Source organism: Lycium ferocissimum, chromosome 1 (genome assembly GCF_029784015.1).
Source record: "Lycium ferocissimum isolate CSIRO_LF1 chromosome 1, AGI_CSIRO_Lferr_CH_V1, whole genome shotgun sequence".
Classification (NCBI taxonomy): domain Eukaryota; kingdom Viridiplantae; phylum Streptophyta; class Magnoliopsida; order Solanales; family Solanaceae; genus Lycium; species Lycium ferocissimum.
The window spans coordinates 58747380-58771488 of NC_081342.1; the positions used below are offsets into that span (position 1 = coordinate 58747380).

Below are 24109 nucleotides of genomic sequence, written 5' to 3' on the forward strand. Positions count from 1 at the left end.
TTAATCATTGTGCAATCGTTTTCCCTTTAGTATTCAACAATCTCATTTTTCATTTAAGCATGTAATCAGGTAGTCTGCTCTAGTCCATCTATGTCCATTAAGAATGATGAGCCTGCATTTGCCGTACCATTGCTTAACTTTGTTTTAAGCTAATAACTATGGTTTCCAATACAAAAATGTGAATTCAGAGTTTAGGTTTTGGAGTCTTGACTATTCGTTATTTACTTTGTTTGGGCGCATAGTCATTCTTTTAAATTTTAAATTTATGACTGCAGATTAGTTGTGTTTGGAAATTCACTAAATCAAGGCTTTATACTGATAAGCTGCACGTTTCCTCCTTTTGTGCACAGGTGAAGATGTCCCACCAATGCAATTGAAAGAAGGTGTTTTTAGATGTGTTGTTCAATTGTATGATTGCCTTTTAACAGAAGTTCATGAACGCTGCAAGAAAGGTCTAAGCTTGGCCAAGCATTTAAATAGTAGCTTGGCTTTCTTTTGTTATGATCTTTTATCCATCATCGAGCCTCGTCAGGTTTTTGAACTGGTAAGCTTTCAAACTCGACTTTTGTTCGTCATTGATCATTCTGATTTAGTCTTCCCTAATTGCCGTTAATCTTGTTCTTCATTACTCGGCTCTGTCAGTCTTCACTTCTCCGGTCAATGGTTGAGACGTAATCCATGACCTTGGTTCCTGCTGGACTATTTGAAGAGCGCTTAGCCCAATCTTTGAATAGTTAAGAAATCCGGGACCTTTCAAGTGATTTCTCCAATATTTTTTTTTTTATATAGGTAACTTGTGATTTCTCCAAATCTACCCAGCAGTCGTATGCTAATATAGTTTGTCCCTACTTCAGAGAATCTTCTTCCATCACAACTGTGGTTCCCAAGAAACTGATCCTTTCAATAATTTGGGTTCCACATCGGGGCCGTTTATTCAGTGCTGCTGCATTTACTTATCTCTTACTCACTAACAAAGGTGGGACATTTGCTGTTATTAGAGCCTTCCCAAAGTTACTTAAGATCTTTTTAGCCACATCCAGCCAGGCCGGGTTAGAGCTAATCTCAAGATGATTCATCTCTCTCTCTCTCTCTCGCTCGCAAATCATCCACACCTACTGACGTTTTTTTATTATCCTATATTCATATGCTAATCTATTTTTTCCCATCTGCGACAAATCTTTCCTATGCCTTCTGATGGTAGATGCAGAACACTACATCCGGCATATAAAACAATAATAACAGCCTCAGTCCCAAACTAGTTGGGTTGGCTAGTTGAACCCTCAAAGTACATTTGGGCCTGATTTAGAACAGTGCATATCCACACCGAATTCATGTCCTCAACTTTTATACTGCTAACGCTAACAGGATTGCTTCTTTCCGCTCCCCAGCAAATACCAATCAGTGCAATTTTCCTTTAGATCGGTTTGCTCAAAAAAATGTTTCTGTAGGACGCTTGAGTTGGTCAGAACACTATAACTCCACACCTAATTCACACTATCAACCTTTATACTGCCAACAGGGTTCCTTCTTTTCACCAAAATGTACCAATCAGTGCAATCTTCCTTTAGATCAATTAACTAAAATGACTTATCTCCTGCTAGGGAATAAGTCTCTCTATGATAATTACTCAATATATTCCATCTTCTAAAGCTTCATGCCCCCCTGAAAATCATGCTTATGTTACCGCGATATTGGATTTTAAATATATCTTGTAGGAGACTGAACATGTAAGGTCAGAGGTCCTGGCTCTCTTTTTCACCACTTGGTTTACATACGCCTTTAACATTCGAAGAAAGTACCCAAAGAAATTGAATTTCGTAGCATGACTAAGAAAAATAACAGAAATAATGTTGATTATGTTTACTGAACTGACATTTTATATAAAATTGTTAATGCGATGTTCATATTTGATTTACGAGGGAATACATTTTCTTCAGCCCTGTTTGGCTGTTACGGTGTGGTTAAATTGAGCACCAAGTAGAGTTTTCTTGATATCATTATGTTTTGTGGTGTTACATTAAAATATTCTAATGTTGTTTTCCCGCTGACTAATAATTATACATCTTCCTGATAATTACTGTCATTTACAGGTGTCCTTGTACCTCGATAAATTCTCTGGAGTGTGTCAAACGGTGCTGCATGACTGCAAGCTTACCTTTCTACAAATTATATGCGACCACGATCTTTTTGTCGAAATGCCTGGACGAGATCCTTCTGATAGGTAAATGTTCAAATATTTTCAACCATCTTCTTTTGTTCAAATACTGCTTATGTTAACCTTCTTTATTTTGCTATAGTGCTACCCTGTTATATATGACATCTATTCACCAAGGTCAAATGACTTATGTTCAGTTTCCGAAAAGTAAAATCTTTAAGTTTATTATATATTGAGTTAATTCCAAGGATGGCCATCCAAATCATAGAAATGACTCAGTAATGTCACTTTTGTTTTTATTTGTTAAATACCGATAAATTTATTCATGTTTTACCCATTGTCCCACAAAATAACTCCTAGATGAAAAGCACTAGAAAATGGCATAAATGGTCCCTTAAGTTTGAGAGTTGGTGGTCCTATAAGGATAAAACAACATGCCCAATGTATTCCCACAAGTGGGATCTGGTGAGGGTAAGATGTACGCATACCTTACCCCTACCTTTGTGGGGGTAGAGAGGCTGTTTCCGATAGACCCTCGGCTCAAAAGAAGTAATCAAAGAAGTGTTGAAGGAAAAATGACGACAACAAAAAGCAAGATAAACAAAGCAAATGCAGCAACAGTAGTAAGAAATGAAGAATACGATGCTACAAGATTACTAAGTAATACTACTAAACAAGGATGAGATGGGTATAGGAGATTAGCCCCCCTCTCCCACATAAGAGAATGACGCCACTCGGCTACCTACTACCCTTCTTCCCTAATCCTCGACCTATACCTTCCTATTTATGGTCATGTTCTCAGTAAGCTGAAGATGGGTCATGTCTTGTCTAATCACCTCCCCCAGTTCTTCTTTGGCCTACCTCTACCTCTCCTAAAACCTGATATAGCCAACCCCTGCAATAGCAACAAAATTCATAATGATCCATTTCGTGTCTTTGATCATAAGTAAAATGATGGATGCGATAGAGCAAGTGCAAGTGAATGCGCGCAGTTAAAAAGAAAACAGGGGAAAGCCTTGAAAAGGGGCTAATTTCTGCAAGCTATTGTGGATGTGAAAGGTTAATGATATGATAGCAAGACGTCTAATGATTGCGTAGTTGTTAGGTTAATGATATGATAGCAAGACGTCTAATGATTGCGTAGTTGTTAACAGGCTCTATTACCATAAACTAGATTCTAGAACTCTAATTATTGTCTAGATTCCAAACACTTTTTCGTTTTTGGGATAAAACGTAAGATCTTTTCTCCTTCAATCACACTTCTATTTCTCTCCTTTGGTATTTTGCACTTGATTCGAGAGGAGTCACCTCTCATGGTTTTCTTCTATTTCCTTTCTTCCCACACTTTCATCTGAAGGCTGCTACCTAATTATTCTTGGTGTTACTCATTCAATTCCAAATATAATCCAAAATCTACAACCTAACCTAGATTCATGGGATGATGGAGCAGTTAAAAAAATTTACATCCTCTCCTGCATTCTTGCACATGAAAAACCAGCTAATATTAAGTAAATTTGCTTTTCAACCAACTTTTAACTCTTAGGATGGATTCCCGTGAACAAACAAAGGAAAGACACATTTCTTGGTGCTCTACGTATCCAAATTGAGGAATATGGGAACTACCTGTCATAGAGTTTTCATTTTTCCCTTGCAAATTAGAGAGACTTCATTGTGGAACTGTTAGTTCGCCCATTTCCAGCAATTTCTATCTATGATCGGTGTTAAACGCTTGTAAGGTTGTGCCTATAATGTGCACTCTTCCATCTCCCAGTTCTGTAAGTTTCTTCTTGAAGCTCAAGTCCCATGAAATTATGCCTCCAGTGTTTGCAAATCTCGACGACTACTGTTATCTGCTGTGTAGAGACGTTCAATATAGCTGGATAACATCCACATAGACGGCGTCAACGCAAAATTTTTGCATCTAAAAGTTGCCTTTCGGCTCCATTTCCTACTTTAAATCTCATAATTCTATAGAATTCATCTTCCTGTTCATTGTACTCCTGAAAGTGCTATTCCATAAGATTGCTTTACCTGATAAAAATTAGTGTTATCAAAAGCGAAAAGCGCAAAAAAGCTCTAAGGTCAGCTGGGGCTTTAAGCGCAAAGCCCAAATAAAGCGTGGGCTTTAATGAAAAAAAGCGCAATGGTGCAAAAATACAAATATATATATGTTTAGTCCAAGATTGAAAATAATAAGCATGAATAACAAATATATGGACAAAGAAATTGTAAAAATATTACGATAAAGTGAAATATCAATCATCTAGTGTCACCTCTCCAAGAGAGGCTCATTGGCAAAGAAAAGTATGTCTTAGAGCCTTGTTAATCCGAATTGACATGAATCTCAATGACAATGAACAAGAATTGACAATTGGTAATGTAAGTAAATATAGAATACACGTAATCCCACAAAAGGATTTCTTTTTATGAATTGTTCATTTGAAATATTCAGTTTAAATAAGTCGTATCTTGCTCAGACCAATAAATATAGCTGAGGTTATAGTTAAAGCCGCTAATAGAAAACCGAAATAACTAGTTATAGTAAGCATGATGACACTGAAGCGCACATAAAGCGAGGCGAAGCGCTCAACATGTTTTGAGCCTCGCTTCAGGGCTTAAGCGCGCCTTTGATAACACTGATAAAAATGTTACCTAAAATATGAACAGTATTTCATCGACAAAAGAAGTTACTGTGAACTTTATCTTTTTAAGTATTCTTTAATGCTTCATGCTAATTCTATTTCATAAAGCAACCATATGGAATGGCAGTCGCAGTATGCTTTCGTGGTTTAAACTCAACCATATGGAATGGCAGTCGCAGTATGCTTTCGCGGTTTAAACTTCTTATTTTTATTTGCTTGCAGTGCCAGTTGACAATGCTAGCAATGTTTCACTGTGCTTCACCATTTTTCTTTATTCACTTGGCCTGATCAACAGTTCTAACTTGTGGTGTTATATTTTTTATATACAGGAACTATCTTTCATCTATCTTAATTCAAGAAATTTTCCTTACATGGGATCATGATGACTTGTCAATGAGGGCAAAAGTGAGTACTTAAACTGGATGCTGAAATATTTATTTAAAATTTTCCTCCATATAGTATTATGCTCTTTGTGGGGAATTCAGTGCAATTATCTTGCCTGGCTCAGGCTTTCTAGCTGTACATAATGCTTTCACTTTCTATATTTATAGGCTGCCAGAATCTTGGTGGTCCTCATGTGTAAGCACGAGTTTGATATTCGCTATCAAAAGCAAGAGGATAAATTATATATTGCTCAATTATATTTTCCCCTTGTTGGCCAGGTTCGTGATTCTAATTGAGCAATGTTTTATGAGCTTTATTTTTCCTTACGGATAATGTTATTTTCTTGCGCATCTTGTTAAAAACTAATTATAATATTAAAATTTTGCTTGCAAAGCCTCTACAGTGCTCTACATTACAAGGTTTTGGTGAAGATATTTTCTAACAGCAAATATGCACTTTACACAAGGACATACACCTTTCGGTTCTCTCTAACTCTCAATATTAATAAAGTGAAAAAGGGAACTATTTTTTTTTTCAGGTTGTCCTTGCTAGATTTTTTTTGAGTTTATGTCCAAGCCATTGCATGCTTGGTGTTTTGAAAAAAAAACGTGGGACATCTTAGTTTGTCAAATCAGTCAATTGACCAGACCCTAAAGTTCATCTTGTCTAGACGAACATAATGGCATTGGGTTGTTGGTGAAGTTCTTCTAACCATATGAGTAGTATTTGTTTTCTCGTCATTCTACTGGTTTTGCATATCTGTTTTGTAGTTCAGCTGGTTGATGATGAATAAGACATTGATATGCTAAAACATCACCTTTTCACTCATTTCCAAAACAAAAATTTGGGCCAATCTGAGTACTGAGCATAGACTGGCTCTATGCAGCTCATGAATGGTTGCCTCATAAAGAAAGTGTGTTCTCGATATTTGGAACTAACCAGGATGGTTGACTTCTCGTCAATAGACCCGAATGTCAACTTCCTGGTTAGGGAACCTTTTATTGGATCCAATATCTGACAGAAAGTTGGTTGGATTACTAAAATAAGTTTAAGGTTGTCTCCTGATATTTCATTTTTGTTAACATAATTGGAGCCTGCATTGTCTGACACACCATGTGTGTTCAAGGCCAAGGGCTCCTATATGATGATTGAGGAGATATTGAGATTTTTGGTTGTGCTGATCTAATTAGGCTTGATCACTAAATGGCAAGAGATCAACTTTTGCATAGTTCTTATCAAAGGAAAAGTAAGGCGGAGTTCAAGTAATAAGGCCTAAAATAGGGTTATGGTAGTGGTTACATGTGAGCTTGTTTTTTTTCAAAGGTAAGGTAATAAATTTCAGATAAGAAGGGCAATACATGTGCCCGTATACAAGAAGTATGCCAAAAAGTAGAAAACCTCACAACAAAACATGGTTTCCTACAAAGCCACCCAATCATCTATACATATAGGAACCTGGTGGGTGCACCTAAAATAAAGGCACATCACAAGGTAGCTATATGATTGAGAAGTGTTAAATGGAGATGACAGTCCCATGAGTCTGGACCTTTATATGATGGAGAAGTGTTCTGGGTTTTGAGGTTTAGAAGAAATCTCAGGAGTGGGAGGTGGCAGAGTTCCAAAGCATGGTTGATTTGCTTGACAAGAAAGACACATCACATGATAGCTACGATGTACGGAGGTGGGGATGGGGAATAATGCAGTGTTTTCTGTCAAGTGTTATTATGAGAGGCTTTTTGGGAAGGGAAGAGGTTGCTTTTCTATATGGAGTACGAGAAAGATGGGTTTTCACTTGCTCAGCAGCAAGAGGGGTGATCTTGACGGTTAAGAATTTGGGAAGAGGAAGGTTACTTATACTTATGCCAGTTGATGCTTTATGTACAAGGGCTCAGGTAAAGATGTCGACCATCTCCTCGTACAATTGTTAGATTGACTATGGTAGGAAGTTCAAAAATGTTTTAGGATACTTGGGGTGATTTCAGGCACGATGATAGAGGTGATGTTCAGCTAGAATTAAAGTAAATGAAGAAGGAGACAACGCAGGTCGTGGAATGTTGTGCCACCTGTCGTTTTGAGAGAGATTTGAGGATGTAGAGATGAATTTTGTGGAGTAGCCTCTTATCCCTTATTTCATTTTTGTGAGAAATTATGGGAAGAAAAAAAAATTATTGAATTGTTTATCTACATTATTACAATGAGCCCTATTTACAGACACTACATCTCAATCCTTTTCCATGTAGGATACTATATACAAATCGTATTCGTATTCCTATTCTATCAATCCCCCTCAAGCTGGTGCATACAAGTTATATGTACCGAACTTGTTGCAGATGTAACCAATACGAGGACCAGTGAAGGACTTGGTGAAAATATCTTTAAGCTGATCGCTCGACTTCACAAATTTTCTAACAATAGCTCCGGAGAGTATCATTTCTCTGACAAAGTGAGTCAATCTCAACATGCTTAGTCCTTTCATGAAATACCGGATTTGATGCGATATGAAGGGCTGCTTTGTTATCACACACGTTCCATATGACTGATTTCTTCAAATTTTAGTTCTTTGAGCAATTACTTAATCCAAACTAGCTCTCAAGTTGCTACAGTCATTGCTCGATATTCTGAAACGTACTCTATTTCTTACTCTTCCAGGACACCAAATTACCTCCTACTAAAACACAATATTTGGGTGTAGAACGTCTATCAGAAGGTGTTCCCGCTCAATCAACGTCTGTATATCCAATGATTTGCTCATGGCCTAGATCTTCGAAAAGTAGTCCTTTACTTGGAGCTGACTTTATATATCGCAGAATGCGGACAATTGCATCCCAATGACTATCACAGGGAGAATCCATAAACTGACTTATAACTCTCACAAGAAAAAAATGTCAGGTCTAGTCACTACGAGATAATTAAACTTACCAACCAGCCGCCTATATCTTCCGGGATCACTGAGTGGCTCCCCTTTTTCCGGCAAGAGTTTAGCATTCGGGATCTATATGAGCGTCAATGGGTCTGCATCCCATCATTTCTGTCTCCTCAAGAATGTCTAAGGCATACTTGCGTTGCGAAATAACAATATTTGATTTGGACTGAGCAACCTAAATACCTAGGAAGTACTTCAATCTATCGAGGTCTTTAGTCTGGAAATGCTGAAAGAGATGCTGTTTTAAGTTAATGATACCATCCTGATCATTGTCGGTAATAACGATATCGTCAACATAAACCACCAAATAAATACACAGTTTTGGAGCGAAATGCCGATAAAACAAAGAGTGAGCTTCACTACGAGTCATGCCAAATTCTTGAATTATTTTGCTGAACTTCACAAACCAGTCTCGAGGAGACTGTTTTAGACCATAAAGTAACCGGCGCAATTAACACACCAGACTAGACTCCCCTTGAGCAACAAAACCAGGTGGTTGCTCCATATAAACTTTCTCCTCAAGGTCACCACGGAGAAAAGCATTCTTAATGTCCAATTGATAAAAGAAGCCAATGGCGGACATCAGCCATGGAAAGAAAAAGACGGACATATGCTATTTTAGCCACGAGAGAGAAAGTATCACCGTAATCAAGTCCAAATATCTGAGTATACCCCTTAGCAACATGGCGAGTCTTAAGCCGATCAACCTGGCCGTTCGGACCAACTTTGACTGCATAAATGATAACCAATTGTAGATTTACCTGAAGGAAGAGGAGCAAGCTTCGAGGTACCTCTTGTATGTAAAGCAGACATCTCGTCAATCATAGCCTGGTGCCATCCTAGATGAGAAAGTGCTTCACCTGTAGATTTAGGGATGGAGACAGAGGACAAAAATGATATAAAGGCATAATGGGCTGACGAAAGACGGTGATAACTTAAAAGGGTATAATGTGGGTTAGTATTATGAGTGGATTGTATACCTTTTCTAAGTGCAATCGGTTGATCAGGAGGAGGAGAGACGAGTCCGCATTAAGGGCAGAGTCCGGTGCAATACGTGAATCATCTGGTCCTGATGCTGGACGTGGACGACGATGATAAGTCAGGAGTGGTGGCACTATGGATGGAGATATAGAAGTAACCGTAGATTCTTCAAAAGTCGGTATAGGCAAGACCTTAGATATGTAAGGATGATCAGAAGAAGATGTAAAGTAAGGTTGCGACTCAAATAATGTCACATCAGCTGACATATGTTATCGATGAAGATTAGGTAAGTAGCAAAGATACCCCTTTTGAACTCGAGAATAACCAAGAAAGACATTTGAGAGCATGAGGGGTTAACTTATCTTTCCCAAGAGTTAACTTATGAACAAAACATGTGCTCCCAAAGACACGAGGTGGAAGAGAGTATAAAGGTGACTAAGGAAACACTACTGAATAAGGGATTTGATTCTGAATAGAAGATGAGGGCATTGGATTAATTAAATAGCAAGATGTGAGAACTGCATCGCCCTAAAAACGCAGCGGAGCATGGGATTGAATTAGAAGAGTGTGAGCTATCTCAAGAGGTCCTATTCTTCCTCTCTACTACCTCATTCTGCTGAGGGGTGTATGGATAAGATGTTTGATGATGAATAATTCCTTAGTGAGTCATAAACTGCTGAAACTAAGAGGCAAATATTCTAAGGCATTATCACTACAAAACGTACGAATAAAGACACCAAATTGATTTTGTATTTTAGAATAAAAACTTTGGAATATTGAAACAACTCAGAACAATCTTTCATTAAGATAATCCAAGTACATCTTGAATAATTATCAATGAAACTAACAAAATAACGAAACCCTAAGGTTGAACTGACTTTACTAAAACCCCAAATATCAGAATGGACCAAGGAGAAAATAGACTTTGAACGACTCTCAACACTACGTGGAAAGGTAGTGCGAGTGTGTTTCCCAAGTTGACACAACTCACAATCTAATGTGGAAAGACCAGACAAACTAGGCACCATCTTTTGTAGCTTGAACAAATTCGAATGTCCCAATCGTTTGTGAATTAAGTCGGGAGGATCTTTAACTGGACATGCTATGGAAGAATTAGGAGAGGTAAGGTAGTAGAGGCCTTGTGATTCATATCCTGCGTCAATTGTCTGTCCCGTACTGCGGTCCTGCATAATAAAAGAATCATCAAGAAATATTATGGCACAATGTGGGGCTCGAGTCAAACGACTGACCGATGCAAGATTAAAAGGACAACCAGAGACATAAAGAACTTAATTTAAAGTGAAAGAGGACAGGAGATTAGCTTATCCAACTCCTTTTGCTCTTGTTTGGACCCCATTGGCTAAAGTAACAACGGGAAGAGACTGTGAATAAACAATATTTGATAAAAGTGATTTATCTCCAGAAATATGATTAGAAGCGCCAAAGTCCACAACCTACGACCTAAGGGTATTAGACTATGCGACTGAGGCTACTTGTGGAGATGTCTGCTTGCTTGCTCGATACTGAAGGTACTCATTGTATTCCTCTTCGGATAAATCAACCCGTTGATTTATCTGTAGTGTCAATCTAAGCAACATGAACTTTCTTGGGTGGTCGACATGCAAAGAATAACATATTTTACGAGTGTGTCCAAGTCTATTACAATAATTACATCTAGGTTGAGATCTTCCAAGATGATCTTTTCCCCGTCGCTTCTTCATGGACTGTGATGTGTGATTTTCTGATCTCCTCATTAAGGGTTCTGAGGTAGTCATAGGACTTGAATTTTTAACTCTCATATTAAAAATATTGGATCCAAGAGACATGGTTGTATTGAAGAGAGTTCTAAGAAAATAGTCAAAAATATAGCTGAAAGCCGGGTGGAAAGTGACTGTAAAGCTGTTGGTTCCAATGGTTGGCCGGAAGGTCGCTGGAATTTTTTTGAAATTTCTAGGATGACTTTGGAAAGTCTGGACGACACCCGGAGAGCATAAATATGCTTCAAAAGACGACACAAATCAGAGAAATTGACAGAAAAATGCCAATGGAGTCGCCGATTTAGGGTTCCGGTCGCCAGAAGTTGACAAAAACTGGCAGATCTGGCCCGGAACAGCTCCATGGAAGTGGATCTGTTATCAGAAGCTGCTGGAATCGCTGGAAAACTCCCGGAAAAATAAGAAGTACCTGGATCTTGAAGAAAATTATATGGTTAAGATCGGAATTGATGAGCAACCTGACTGGGAGAAAATTTCTTGAAAAAGTGGCCGGAAAATTGCGGATCTGCTTGAAAATAAATCTGACGGCGCCGGATTAGGGTTTCGGCGGTCGGAATTTTCAGGGATTTGGTCGCTGCAGTGTTCTCTACGCTGTAGTGGTTTTGGATTTTGCATAAAACCCATTGGAGAGAAAGTGGCGCAAGGCAGTGGCCAAAATTGACGCTCGGGACTGTGATGGTATTTTTTCTCCGAATGTTTCTCTCAATTGCTCTGATACCATGTGAGAAATTACGGGAGAAAAAATATTATTGAATTGTGTATCAACGTTATTACAATGAGCCCTATTTATAGACTACATGCCAATCTTTTTCCGTGTAGGATAATAGTTACAAATCCTATTCCTATTCTAACAATTTTGATTCACCCAAGAAGTTCCATCATGTTTTTCTTTTGAAACTGGTATTATGGTATTAAGGGTATGCTGGCCACCTACAAAAAGTGAATAACGAAGAGAAAAGGAAAAACTTACATAAAACCTAGTAAATCTACAATTTGATCTGTTTCCTCTATACAAAGCTGTTTACACCAAAGAAGTTCCATTATGTATAGAAAGAAGAGTGGATGTCATGGATGTCGTTCGTAGAAAACCATATCTCTTAATAGGTTTTCTAGGTTTTGATCACATTAATAAAATTAATTTTGTATCAATTGAAAACTAGCATTTGAATCGGAAATCTTGAATGATTTGAATGACTTTTGAGCTTGATTAACATGTTTTTACTTCATTCATTCCAGTCAGTTGCAATTTTTAAAATTCTCGGTCCGTATTTTTTTTCAATAACCGTGGTGTCCGGCCCAACTTGCGTGCACCTCGACTAATCCACGGGATAGCTGCCAATATATTGTTATTCTTTCTTTCATTGTATATAGATTATCATTTTTTCCTTCATCTGCCTCAAGCTTGCTTTTGCACTTAAATACCCAGCTGACACGTTGAGTTTTTCTACGTTTTTTGCCTTTTTTGACATTTTTATGTGTGCAGATCCTGGATGAGATGCCTGTCTTTTACAATCTAAGTACAATTGAAAAGCGTGAAGCCTTGATTATCTTTCTACAAATAGTGCGCAACTTGGACGATGAATCACTTGTTAAAGCTTGGGAGCAGAGCATTGCCCGAACCAGATTATTTTTCAAACTCTTGGAAGAGTGCTTGATGCATTTTGAGGTAAGTATATCTGAACTGCCAAATCATTCAGCTTGAAGCTCAGATTTCCTGTTCAGTTGGCAACCCGTGTGGTTGTATCCTTGAAATGATATCGATAGCCAATTTGAGAAGATTTTTTATGAGTCTAATGATAAAACTCTGAGGTAATGCCCAAACATAGCCATCACATGAGAAAATAGAAACATAATCTAGCTGGATGACATAAATTAGTTCTTTCGTGGAGAAGGACCAGTGTTTCATTAGCAGTGGTTTGATTTTAACTGACTTGTTTGTCAATCTTGTTGTCCAAGAGAAACAGAATTCACTATGTCAAATGTCTTGTGTTATTTTCTTGTTCAGACTTTAGAATAGTGGTAATAGACCTTGTAACAGTTAAGTATCCTTTAGGAACAAATTTAAACTACTATAGGTGATGTATAGGAGAAAATAGTACGTCTTTAGATTAAAGGTTCTGTCGTTCTGTCGCACTACTAAATTAATTAATTTTTCTAGGAAAGAGCATACCTCTCCCCCCAGAATGCTGGTAAAAGGAAAAAAAGAAAAAAAAAAGGTAGCCCGGTGCACAAAGCATCCCGTGTTAGCAAGCTCCGGGGAAGGGCCGCACCCCAAGGGGTGTGATGTAGACAACCTATCCTAATGCAAGCATTAGTGGCTACCTCGACGGCTCAAACCCGTGACCTATGATGGTGTTTGGTGTTATTTATATGTTACTAGACGCTTTGGCTCTGACGTACTCATGTTGATTCTACATATTTTGCAGCATAGGAAACCTGCTGATGGCATGCTTGTTGGTAGTAGTTCTCGTAGCGTGATAGGGGATGGACCTGCATCCCCGAAATATTCTGACAGACTTTCACCTGCAATTAATCACTATATGTCTGAGGCAGCAAGGCAAGAAGTCAGAGTACGTTATATCTGTTCAAAGTTGACCAATTCTTTTGAGCTTCACAACTTTTAAGTGTTACACACACACACTCTCTCTCTCCCCTTCCCTTCTTCTGTGATAAAATTGTTTTTCCTTTTCTCTTCTGTGGTGCTTCGTATCTAAGATCTATACATCCTCAGGGAACTCCGGATAATGGTTATTTGTGGCAGAGGGTCAACTCCCAATTAAGCTCGCCTAGTCAGCCATATTCTTTGAGAGAAGCGCTAGCTCAAGCCCAATCCTCCAGAATTGGAGCTTCAGCACTAGCATTAAGGGAATCGTTGCACCCAATCTTAAGGCAAAAGCTGGTACTCCTCTATGGGTTTCATTTGTTTTACTTCCTAAATTGCTTAAATATTACATCGATGCCTATCGCTAGTCAGAAGTCATAAACATTGTGATTTTTTTTTTTTTTTTTTTTTGTGACATACATACGTTTGCAGCATGAAATGGCTCTTTATTTTTCTGTCATAAACTAGTTCTGACTTTACAAAAAGTATATTCTGTGTCACTTAATGGTAAGATCATTTCAGGAACTTTGGGAAGAGAACCTGAGTGCTGCTGTTAGTCTTCAAGTTTTAGAAGTTTCTGAGAAGTTCTCGCGGACTGCTGCAACGAAGCGTATTGCTACTGATTATGGAAAACTTGACTGTATCACATCCATATTTATGAATGTGTTCTCACGAAATCAACCACTCTCCTTCTGGAAAGCTCTTGTTCCTGTCTTTAACAGTGTCTTTGAACTTCATGGAGCTACACTGATGGCAAGAGAGAACGATCGTTTCTTAAAGCAAATTGCTTTCCACCTTCTTCGTCTTGCAGTGTTTCGGAATGACAATGTCAGGAAAAGGGCTGTAATTGGGCTGCAGATACTTATTCGGGTAAGGCTTGTAGCTGAAGTTTTTGTATCATTGTTCCTGTTCACTTAGTTTACTGGTTTGTGTAATCTTTATGTATATATTGATTGCTAAACTTAGTTTTGTTTCGAATCTGCAGAGCTCTTTCTCTTATTTTATGCAGACGGGAAGACTAAGAGTCATGCTAACTATTACATTGTCAGAGTTAATGTCTGAAGTTCAAGTAACACAAATGAAACCTGATGGAACTCTAGAAGAAAGTGGTGAAGCTCGTCGTCTTCGGAATTCTTTGGAGGAAATGGTAGATGAAGCTAAGAGTTCCTCCTTATTAGTTGAGTCTGGGCTCCCAGAAAATGCACTGGTTGCTGTTCCTGAAGGATTGGCAGAAAACCGCTGGTCCTGGTCTGAGGTGAAATTTCTTTCTGAGAGTCTTCTTATGGCTCTTGATGCCAGCCTGGAACATGCACTTCTGGTAAGTTTTGATCTCCTTAATCACTGCTTGAAGTTCAATATTCTGCAATGACGTTTTGTCATTGACTCTCTTGTACTTCTCTTGCACTATTTTCCTGTAGGGCTCTGTTATGAATCTCGACAGGTATGCAGCTGCAGAGAGCTTTTATAAACTAGCGATGGCATTTTCTCCTGTACCAGATCTTCACATAATGTGGTTACTGCATCTTTGTGATGCTCATCAGGAAATGCAATCTTGGGCTGAAGCTGCTCAATGCGCTGTTGCTGTTGCTGGTGTAGTGATGCAGGTATAACTTGATTGGATCACCTTCCTGTTACTTCTAGTGATGTTGAAGGAGGAAGTTAGTAATCCTGCTTCATCAAGAAAAGTCGTCTTTTGTTATTTGTTTGCAAGTTAGTGGCAGAAATCCTTTCTTTGAGCCTGTTCAGATTGGCTTATTTTAGGTGCTTTTAAGCCAAAATAGCTTTTAAGCACTTTTGTAGTGTTAGGGTAAGATAAAAAAAAGTGCTTTTAAGCACTTGTTTTTAAGCCAAAATAACAAAAATAAGCCAAAAGCCGTAAGTTATAAGCCCATCCAAACGGGCTCTTTATAAGTTGCTCGGACTCGGGTGCGGGTGTACGATACGGGTGCGGATCTAGAGGTCGGATCCTTTATGATCTAAATTTTAAGATTCGGGGGTACGGATCCAGGTATGGATACGGGTGCTGGGATTCAGCTAAATATAATTCAAATATCTAAAAACAGAGTTACAAAAATATGCCCAGAATATAGTGGACTATTTATAAGGAAAAGAATGCACAAATTTTTGAGAGCAAGTTTGAAACTGTAATTATTATAAAGTATAGATGCATCTCCTTACTATTTTTTGGTGTACCATGGCTATTGCAAATGATTTAAAGGTGTGACATGGCTATTGCAATAGCCCTAGCTTTTGTTTTTGATTTCAAAAATCATTGTCTGTCTCAAATTTCTCTATCGATTTTGGCAAAATCGTTTGACCAAATCGGGTATGGATCCCACACCCACACCCACGTCGTGTCGACATGGGTGCGGCACCGAAAGTGAAGAGTCTGTATAACTTAGGTTAATTCAGGATCCATTGCACATTTCTTCTTGATAACTGGGACTGATCGTCCTATTTTCATAAAGATCAGCGTTGGACTTTGGATTTATGGCTTCGTACAGTGGGTACTCTTTTCTGCTAAAACATTAAATTATATTCTGCAGTTACTTGATTTTTCTTTGCTGCTCAGAATGTGATCTTCTGCTGATCATGTTAACCTTGTTGGTATACCATTTACTTTAAGTTATAGGTAAAAAATGCAACCAAAAGAAAACCTTCAAAAATATGTGCTGGAGTCTTTATATTCTGTTTAGAGATTTGTGCGCACGTGTAGGGATAACATGGAGATTGAAAGAACATCCAGTTTTAGAGGACGCCTAATTCGCTTTAAAAGACAAATATTTGGTATTTAAATGAAATATCTCTTGAATAGATCTGAATGGATCAGACATGGTTGATTGACTGATGCAACAAAACGTAATGATTTCTCTCATCACTTCTATTGAAACTTTGTATATCAAAATATGTATTTGGAACTTGATACTAATGCGATATGTACTTTAATTTATTGATAACTCTAGTCTTGATGAATTTGGAATCTAGATTCGTCTTGGTTCACATGCATATTTGGTCAAAAGCTTTATGGAGTCGTCATTTCGCCTCTATTATTTAGAGATTTAGATTTCATGAAAGATCAAGTCATCTACTTGGTCCTTGGCCAGGATAGGCCTAAAATCAATGACCTCTTGCGAGAAGGCCTCAAAATCCCATACATCACAATTGTTGCCTTATGTGTAAGAATAATGAGGTCTATTCTCATTTATTTGGAGAATTATCACTTTCCACAAGAGTGCTTGATTGGTTACAATGTGGTGTTTTTATAAATGAGATAGTGCTAGAGAATGTTCCAGGGTCGGTTTATATCCGAACATTTTTGAAACATATTAGGATTCCATGTTGTATGTTTTGTAAACCAGTAGGCCTTTCAGGACATCCTCTTGATGATTGGAGGGCTTTCTCAATTTGACGTGACTCTTAACGGGTGATAAGAGTTATCTCCCAAAAGAAAAATAGAATTACTCATTGACTGGTTTCAATGCTGTGTAAAGCTGTTTTTATTGTTGTCACTATTATTATTGCCATGACTTAGGACTGTGTTAAACCCTGGGAATGACTAAGAAGAGTGTTTTACAAGAGCTGGATGGAGCATCATCTAATTTTCGACATACAGCATAAAATATTCTGTATCTTTATTGGAAACAAAAATCTATCTATGTTATACCAGCTTGTTTAGATTTGATTTCCAAAATAAAAACTAGTTAAGATTTGCATTAGGTTTGGTTTGTGATAGAAATATTTTAGTTTGTTTGGAGATTTTATGTTACTGTAGGGATAAGTATGAGATTTAAAGTCTCTAGTTTTAGAGAATCCATAATTTTTCCTAAAAGACAAGTTATTGAGTGTTATAGGGAAATAGGCGCAAATGGAGAATAGTAGTTGTTTAGGATTCGTAGAGCCGACCCGGCAAGTTCAGGATTGAAGACTGGTTATTTTTATATGGTCAGGTATTCTTATGCATCTTCCCAGAGATTTCTTCTATACGGATGTGCTTAAAGTCATCACTCCAGTGTTGCCTGATGCCCGCGTGCATCACTCTTGACACTTCGGTTTTCGGAGACCCAGAAACTGATACTAAAAGTTACTTCCTCCATTTCAAAATAAGTGGTGTTTTTAGCCTGGGCACACCCGTCAAGAAAACTACTTATTCCTAGAAAGTAAGATGTACTTTTTACTTACTCTTAATAAGTACCTTGAAAAAGATGTAGCTCTTTAGTAGTTTCTTGGTTATATAAAACTCCCTTTATTTAAATAAGGGTAAAATTGGAAGAACATCATTAATGTCTTATTGAGTATGTGAAATACCACTTATTTTGAAACAAAATGAAAAGGTAAAAACACCTCTTATTTTGAAATGGAGGGAGTATGGTGTTAGATATTGAGATGCTTGAACCAAGTCTACTAGGTCTTCAGTGATGGTGATGCCAAGTGGCATATTTTTCCGTGGAATGATCTTCCAATCAACATTGCTTTTTAACGTTTAGAAGTTGAAAACATGACTGGATATATGTTGCGCAGTGATGCTGATATGAATTTTTATGATTCTATTCAGGCCCTTGTGTGTAGGAATGATGGTGTCTGGAGCAAGGATCATGTGAGTGCATTACGCAAAATATGCCCCATGGTCAGCAGTGACATCACTTCTGAGGCTTCAGCAGCTGAGGTGGAGGGATATGGTTCTTCAAAACTCACAGTTGACTCGGCTGTGAAGTATTTACAACTTGCAAATAAGCTTTTCTCTCAGGCTGAGTTGTTCCATTTCTGTGCAAGCATTCTAGAACTTGTAATCCCAGTATATAAAAGCAGGAAGGCATATGGACAGCTTGCGAAATGCCACACAATGCTTACTAATATCTATGAATCCATCCTTGAGCAGGAGTCAAGCCCTATACCTTTCACAGACGCCACATATTATAGAGTAGGATTTTACGGTGAGAAGTTTGGGAAGCTGGACAGGAAAGAATATGTTTATAGGGAGCCTCGTGATGTGCGATTAGGTGACATAATGGAGAAGTTGAGCCATATCTACGAATCGAGAATGGATGGAACTACATTACATGTAATTCCTGATTCGAGACAAGTCAAAGCAGATGAGTTGCAGCCTGGAGTCTGCTACCTGCAAATAACTGCAGTTGATCCCGTAATGGAGGATGAAGATTTAGGAAGCAGAAGAGAAAGGATATTCTCTCTCTCCACAGGAAGTGTCCGTGCTCGAGTCTTTGATCGGTTTTTGTTTGATACCCCTTTCACTAAAAATGGAAAGACCCAGGGAGGCTTGGAAGATCAATGGAAGCGGCGAACGGTTCTGCAAACTGAGGGATCTTTTCCTGCGCTAGTGAATCGACTCTTGGTTATCAAATCAGAATCACTTGAGTTCTCCCCAGTTGAGAATGCAATTGGAATGATTGAAACTAGGACAGCTGCATTAAGGAATGAACTTGAAGAGCCTCGAAGCTCAGAAGGTGATCAACTCCCCCGTTTGCAGAGTTTACAGAGGATTCTTCAAGGCTCAGTTGCAGTTCAAGTGAGTGTCCATGTCTTTGTATAGTAACTATTCTTTTAGTACATCACCTGATTCTTGTCAATAGGCCCCGATATGTCTGCATAATTTATACATTTAAAGAGATTATCCTCAGCTGCTCCCTAATCTTATAATCTTTTCCATCTAACAGAGCATTTATGATATCTTTCAATCTGGTTTTCTCCTTGGAGTTTACTTATCTAAGTACAAATAAAACTTTTACAGGTTAATAGTGGAGTCCTCAGTGTCTGCACAGCTTTCCTTTCTGGTGAGCCGGCAACTAGGTTACGTTCGCAGGAGCTACAACAACTTATTGCTGCTCTTCTCGAATTTATGGCTGTGTGTAAACGTGCTATTCGAGTACACTTTAGGTTGATTGGGGAAGAAGATCAGGATTTTCATACTCAACTTGTAAATGGTTTCCAGTCTCTCACTGCAGAACTCTCACATTATATTCCTGCAATTCTTTCAGAGCTTTAACAGTATTTCTAACATAGTTGTTTCATGTATGTAGTCTGTATTCCTCCCATAATATGTTTATATTGTTTGTAATAATTTGGTTTTGTATTCAGGCAGGGTCTTTGTTCATAATTAGTGTTTGGTATTTCCATTTTTGTATTTAATGATCTCTTTACCTTCAACCTTACATGATCTATTCTATGAGTCTCAAAATTAGGCTGTTTGAACAAACTTCCCAGGTGCTTTCCTTTGAACAAACTTCCCAGGTGCTTTCCTTAATCATATCTGAAATCAGATTTCCTTTCATTTTATGTATGCCTCTTCCTTTCGGGAAGGGAGGATTAGGAAAATCCTATTGATTGCAGCTTTCTCCAGACCCCCGGGAAAAGCATGAAAATGATGACTCGAATTGTATACCTCCGCCCCCCCAGAATGAAAGGGGTGTGCTTGTAGTTGGCCTGTAAATAAGCATTGTTGGGTGTTCCATTTTATTTTCTGTTGAGAATGTTTGATTCTCATGGAGAGAGGAGAATGTTTGATTCTCAACGAGAGAGGAACCGTGGTGCCCGAACCCCGCACCCCACCCCTCCGCCGTCTTGAGTTCACTTTTTTGTATTTTTCCTGTGCTCTGCTCCTTAGACCCAGAGGGTAATTTACAAGCCTAAATTAGTGGTTTTTGCGTAAAGGGAGGAAAGCATGCCTATAGGGATGGCAGTGGTGCGGTGTGGTGCGGGTTCTGTCTAAACCCACAAAATTATAACCCGCCCCGCCCCGCATTGCCTCTAAACCCACGAAAACCCGCCCGGCCCTGCGTTCTTGTTTTAATTTTTTTTTTTTTTTTTTTGGAAATTACAACCAGATTTTTTTTTCATGTAAAATTTGAAAGATACCAGGAGACAAATTTTACAATTCCACATATTCTCTTCTGCAGCTAAACATTCTTTGATACCATAAGCTAGAATGATGATTTAAAAGCAAGTGAAACTTTTAGATCTCTTATATAGCTCATTAAACCATAGAACTATGGAATGATAGTTTTTTATCCATATCAATCATATCCACTTTCTTCAATTAGAAACACAAAAGCAGTGAGGAATCGTTTAGTCCTTGAGCAACAAGGATTCAGCAGGAAATAATTTGAAATCTAACAACATGATGGTATTACCAAGAGATAAAAAATTGAAAGATACCAGGAGACAAAAATTTGAAATCCTCGTACGCATAATGGCTTCGATTTATACATCATACACTAATAACAAATAAGGATTGACAACTTAACAATAATCAATGCTTACAACTGGAAATTAGTTTACAATGATGCAATATAAAGCTTCTACAACAGCTTGACCAATATAAAGTAAAGAGCACACAATGGTCTAACGATGCTCTAACGCCCGAAGCATTTCCAACAAATTGACAACCATCACTCTTTGTCAAGTTCCCTGGATAAGAATTCAGCAAAATAGGCAAGTATTTCTTTGAACAGTGGATGCAACAAGTGAGGAACAAAGTGCAGCAAGGTACAATGATGATGTGAACATCGTAAGTGTTTGGTTGTCAAATTTGCGTACGTGGTTTCGATGTGTGCGTTTTTTTCCTTGTCATAAACAGATGGGAAAATCTTGCGCAAGAAATGTTCCATTGATGTCACTCCCCCTGTTCCAAAGCAGACACACAAACATCATAAGAAGAAACAAGAACAATGTTCATTGTATGCAAACAGAGCCAGTGCTTCCACAGTCCACTACAACTGTAAAATACCAAGTATTTTTTTCCTCAACATCAGGACTAAACACAACACACATTCCAATCAATACAAACATAAAGAATATTGACACTGCTATTTTTTGAATCTTTTTACCAGATACATAAAGTAGCTATAGCCCAGTAAGTCCACTTGAATCCGGCTCTTCCTCTTCGTCAAGTAATGTTGGACATGAAACTTTGTCGACCGTAGAAGTCAAACCGGAAAAGAAACGTATGCAATCCAATTAATCAATATAATATAAAAAAAAAAAATGAAAACCTTATTATCATAATAAGTCATTGAGAGAATTACTTACCATTTACTTCGTTCCATAACCAAGTGCGAGCACACATCAAAGCCTCCAAAGTAGTAGGATGGAGTCTACTACGATGCGGACTAATCAACCTCCCACTAGTGCTAAATGCCGATTCTGAAGCAACTGTAGAGATAGGAATAGCTAAGATGTCACGAGCCATATTCTGCAAAGTAGGAAACTTTAATCCATTTGTCTTCCACCAACTTAAATTGTCGAACGATGGAGTTCGAGGTAGCAAACTTTCTTCTAAATACAAATCTAGCTCTGATCTTGTGTCCACATTAGCCCTACTCGAAGCGACAAATCTATCAAAGCTAGATAGACGATCAACCTCAATAAAACCAACAACTTCATTAGAACTAGATGCTCCATGTGTAGCAGGTACTCTACTCTTATACTCTTGAAAGAGATCGAAACAGTGGGTTCGAACTTCTTGAATCTTATCTAAAGCAATTGTTTCACCATAAATATGTGGAAGATAAAACTCCACCAACTTCATCTTATACCTCGGATCAAAGATAGCGGCCCACACCCATAAAAATATGCACGTCATCCCAATGTTTCTTATATTTCAACAACATTGCCGATGCCATAGAGCTAATTAAAAGATTAGAACTTTTAACCCAAACTTCCAATTCTAGCTTAATTTCACAAACTTTTGAAAAGTACTGACTTGAAGTTGGATATTGACTTCCTGAGAATTGTTCAGTAATATGATAAAAAAGCTTCAACTTACAACAAACTTCTTCTGCTGCACTCCATTGCCCTTCAGTTGGATAACAACGATAACTAGTGTCAGTTAGACTCAACTTCATAAACATATCTTTATAGTCTAGGGCCGTTTTCGACATTAGATATGTTGAGTTCCAACGAGTTGGACAATCATACTCCAACTTTTTGTTACAAGAAATATGTAACAACCGTGCAGCTTCTTCAAACCTTTCAATTCTACTTGATGACCCTATCCAGTATAAGACACTGTTGCGCACATTACTAACACTATCTCCTATCACCTTTAGCCCTTCTTGCACAATCAAATTCAAGATGTGTGCAGCACAACGCACATGAAACAATCGACCCATCAACAATAAATCCCTTTTACAAAGTTTCTCATCTAACAAAGTCTTCATCATTGCATTGTTTGTGCTACAATTATCAACTGTAATGGTTGATAATCTTCTTTCAAGATTCCACTCTAACAAACAATTAATCAACGCACTACACAAAGTATCCTTATCATGTGGGCGGTACATAAACAAATCTAAGAATATGACTTTGAAGCCTCCATGAATCATCAATAAAATGCGCTGTAATAGCCATGAATCCTTTTTTGTTATTGTCCAAAGTCCACATATCAGTAGTAATTGCAATTCTACTTGTGAGTTTTTCCAATAAGTTAGAAGTTTTTGATTTCAAATTGTCAAAAATCCTCAAAATATCATTTTTGATTGTGTTCCTTGACACCATTTTGAACAACGGTGAAGACTAGCAACAAACTTTCTAAATCCTACATGATCAACTATAGACAGGGGATATTCATGCAATATAATGGCGTGAGCAAGTTCTTTACGTGAAACATCTTGATCGAAATAATGTTGGCTACTATCATCACCCCCCGAATCGCTATCGTTTCCCAAATTTCTTGGCTTATTAGGACATCTACAAAAATGTTCTGACATAGACGATGTCCCGCATTTTCTATTTGCTTTGATACGAGCATTACAATAATTACAAATACCATAGCAAACACCATTAACGCTTACCGGTTTAAAATGTCTCCATGATTTAGACTTCAATTTCCTTTTTTCAGATTCAGTAAATTCAATAATTTGAGAAGACCTTTGGCTCTCACCCTCAATGGCCACAGGAAGAGTACTAGAAGATGAACCAACCGGATTTTCTTCATTTTGAGATTCCATGCTTATCTATAAGTACAAAATACAGATTTAAATACTATTAGTGAGGCTCAATGGGAACTGTATAGTGTTTTTGGTTGTAGACAAGGATAATCTTTTGAAGAATTTAAATGCTCACACAGAAATAAAATAAAGAGAGCAAAAACAAGAGAGACTAAAGGACATAATAATCAAATAAAGAGAACGAAAACAAGAAATTAGCAGAGGTTTATACATTTACCTTGAGAAATTAGCAGAGATGGTATTTGTTTTAGGGTTTAGCAGAGATGGACTTAGCCGTTGTCTTACACTCTTACTCTGTCAAGAAAAAATAAGCGGTAGTCGTATGTTTTAGGATTTTGTAATATTTTAAAATCCCTAACCCGCACCCACACCCGCCCCGCACAAAATTAATTTTAAAAAATTTAGACCCGCCCCGCCCCGCACCGCACCCGCCTATACCCGCACCCGCGCATACCTGCACTTGCCTAAACCCGCCCCGCCCCGCACCCGCACCGCCCCATTGCCATCCCTACATGCGTATGCTTTTGGTGTAAGCACATGATGCACTATTGTACTTGTGATGTAAGTGTGCGCAACTTTTAGTGTTAAAGCTGCGAAAACAAGTGAACGCTTAGTCGCGTTTACTACTAGTAGCACCACATTTATTATAAAGATTTTATGAAATTGTCCGTGTAGGGTTGAAATA

At 38.0% G+C, this 24109-nt stretch overlaps 1 protein-coding gene and 1 long non-coding RNA gene across 2 annotated transcripts in view; one reads left to right on the plus strand and one right to left on the minus strand.

The window, feature by feature from the left end:
* LOC132056157 (guanine nucleotide exchange factor SPIKE 1) overlaps nt 1-19624 on the plus strand; it is a 42022-nt gene extending 22398 nt beyond the window's left edge. The window contains exons 20-31 of the mRNA XM_059448238.1: nt 351-544; nt 2091-2221; nt 5127-5202; nt 5349-5459; nt 12344-12526; nt 13287-13430; nt 13592-13759; nt 13985-14332; nt 14448-14780; nt 14881-15066; nt 18015-18986; nt 19209-19624. Of these exons, the coding sequence (XP_059304221.1) occupies nt 351-544; nt 2091-2221; nt 5127-5202; nt 5349-5459; nt 12344-12526; nt 13287-13430; nt 13592-13759; nt 13985-14332; nt 14448-14780; nt 14881-15066; nt 18015-18986; nt 19209-19463 (3101 nt within the window). The 3' untranslated portion in view covers nt 19464-19624. The remainder of the gene's footprint in view (nt 1-350; nt 545-2090; nt 2222-5126; nt 5203-5348; nt 5460-12343; nt 12527-13286; nt 13431-13591; nt 13760-13984; nt 14333-14447; nt 14781-14880; nt 15067-18014; nt 18987-19208) is intronic.
* Nucleotides 19625-20629: 1005 nt separating this feature from the next.
* Nucleotides 20630-21452, minus strand: LOC132056164 (uncharacterized). The gene is made up of 2 exons (XR_009414737.1): nt 21304-21452; nt 20630-21098 (listed from the first exon to the last, which is right to left on the minus strand). It is a non-coding gene; the product is annotated as an uncharacterized LOC132056164 (long non-coding RNA).
* Between the last annotated feature and the right edge of the window lie 2657 nt (nt 21453-24109).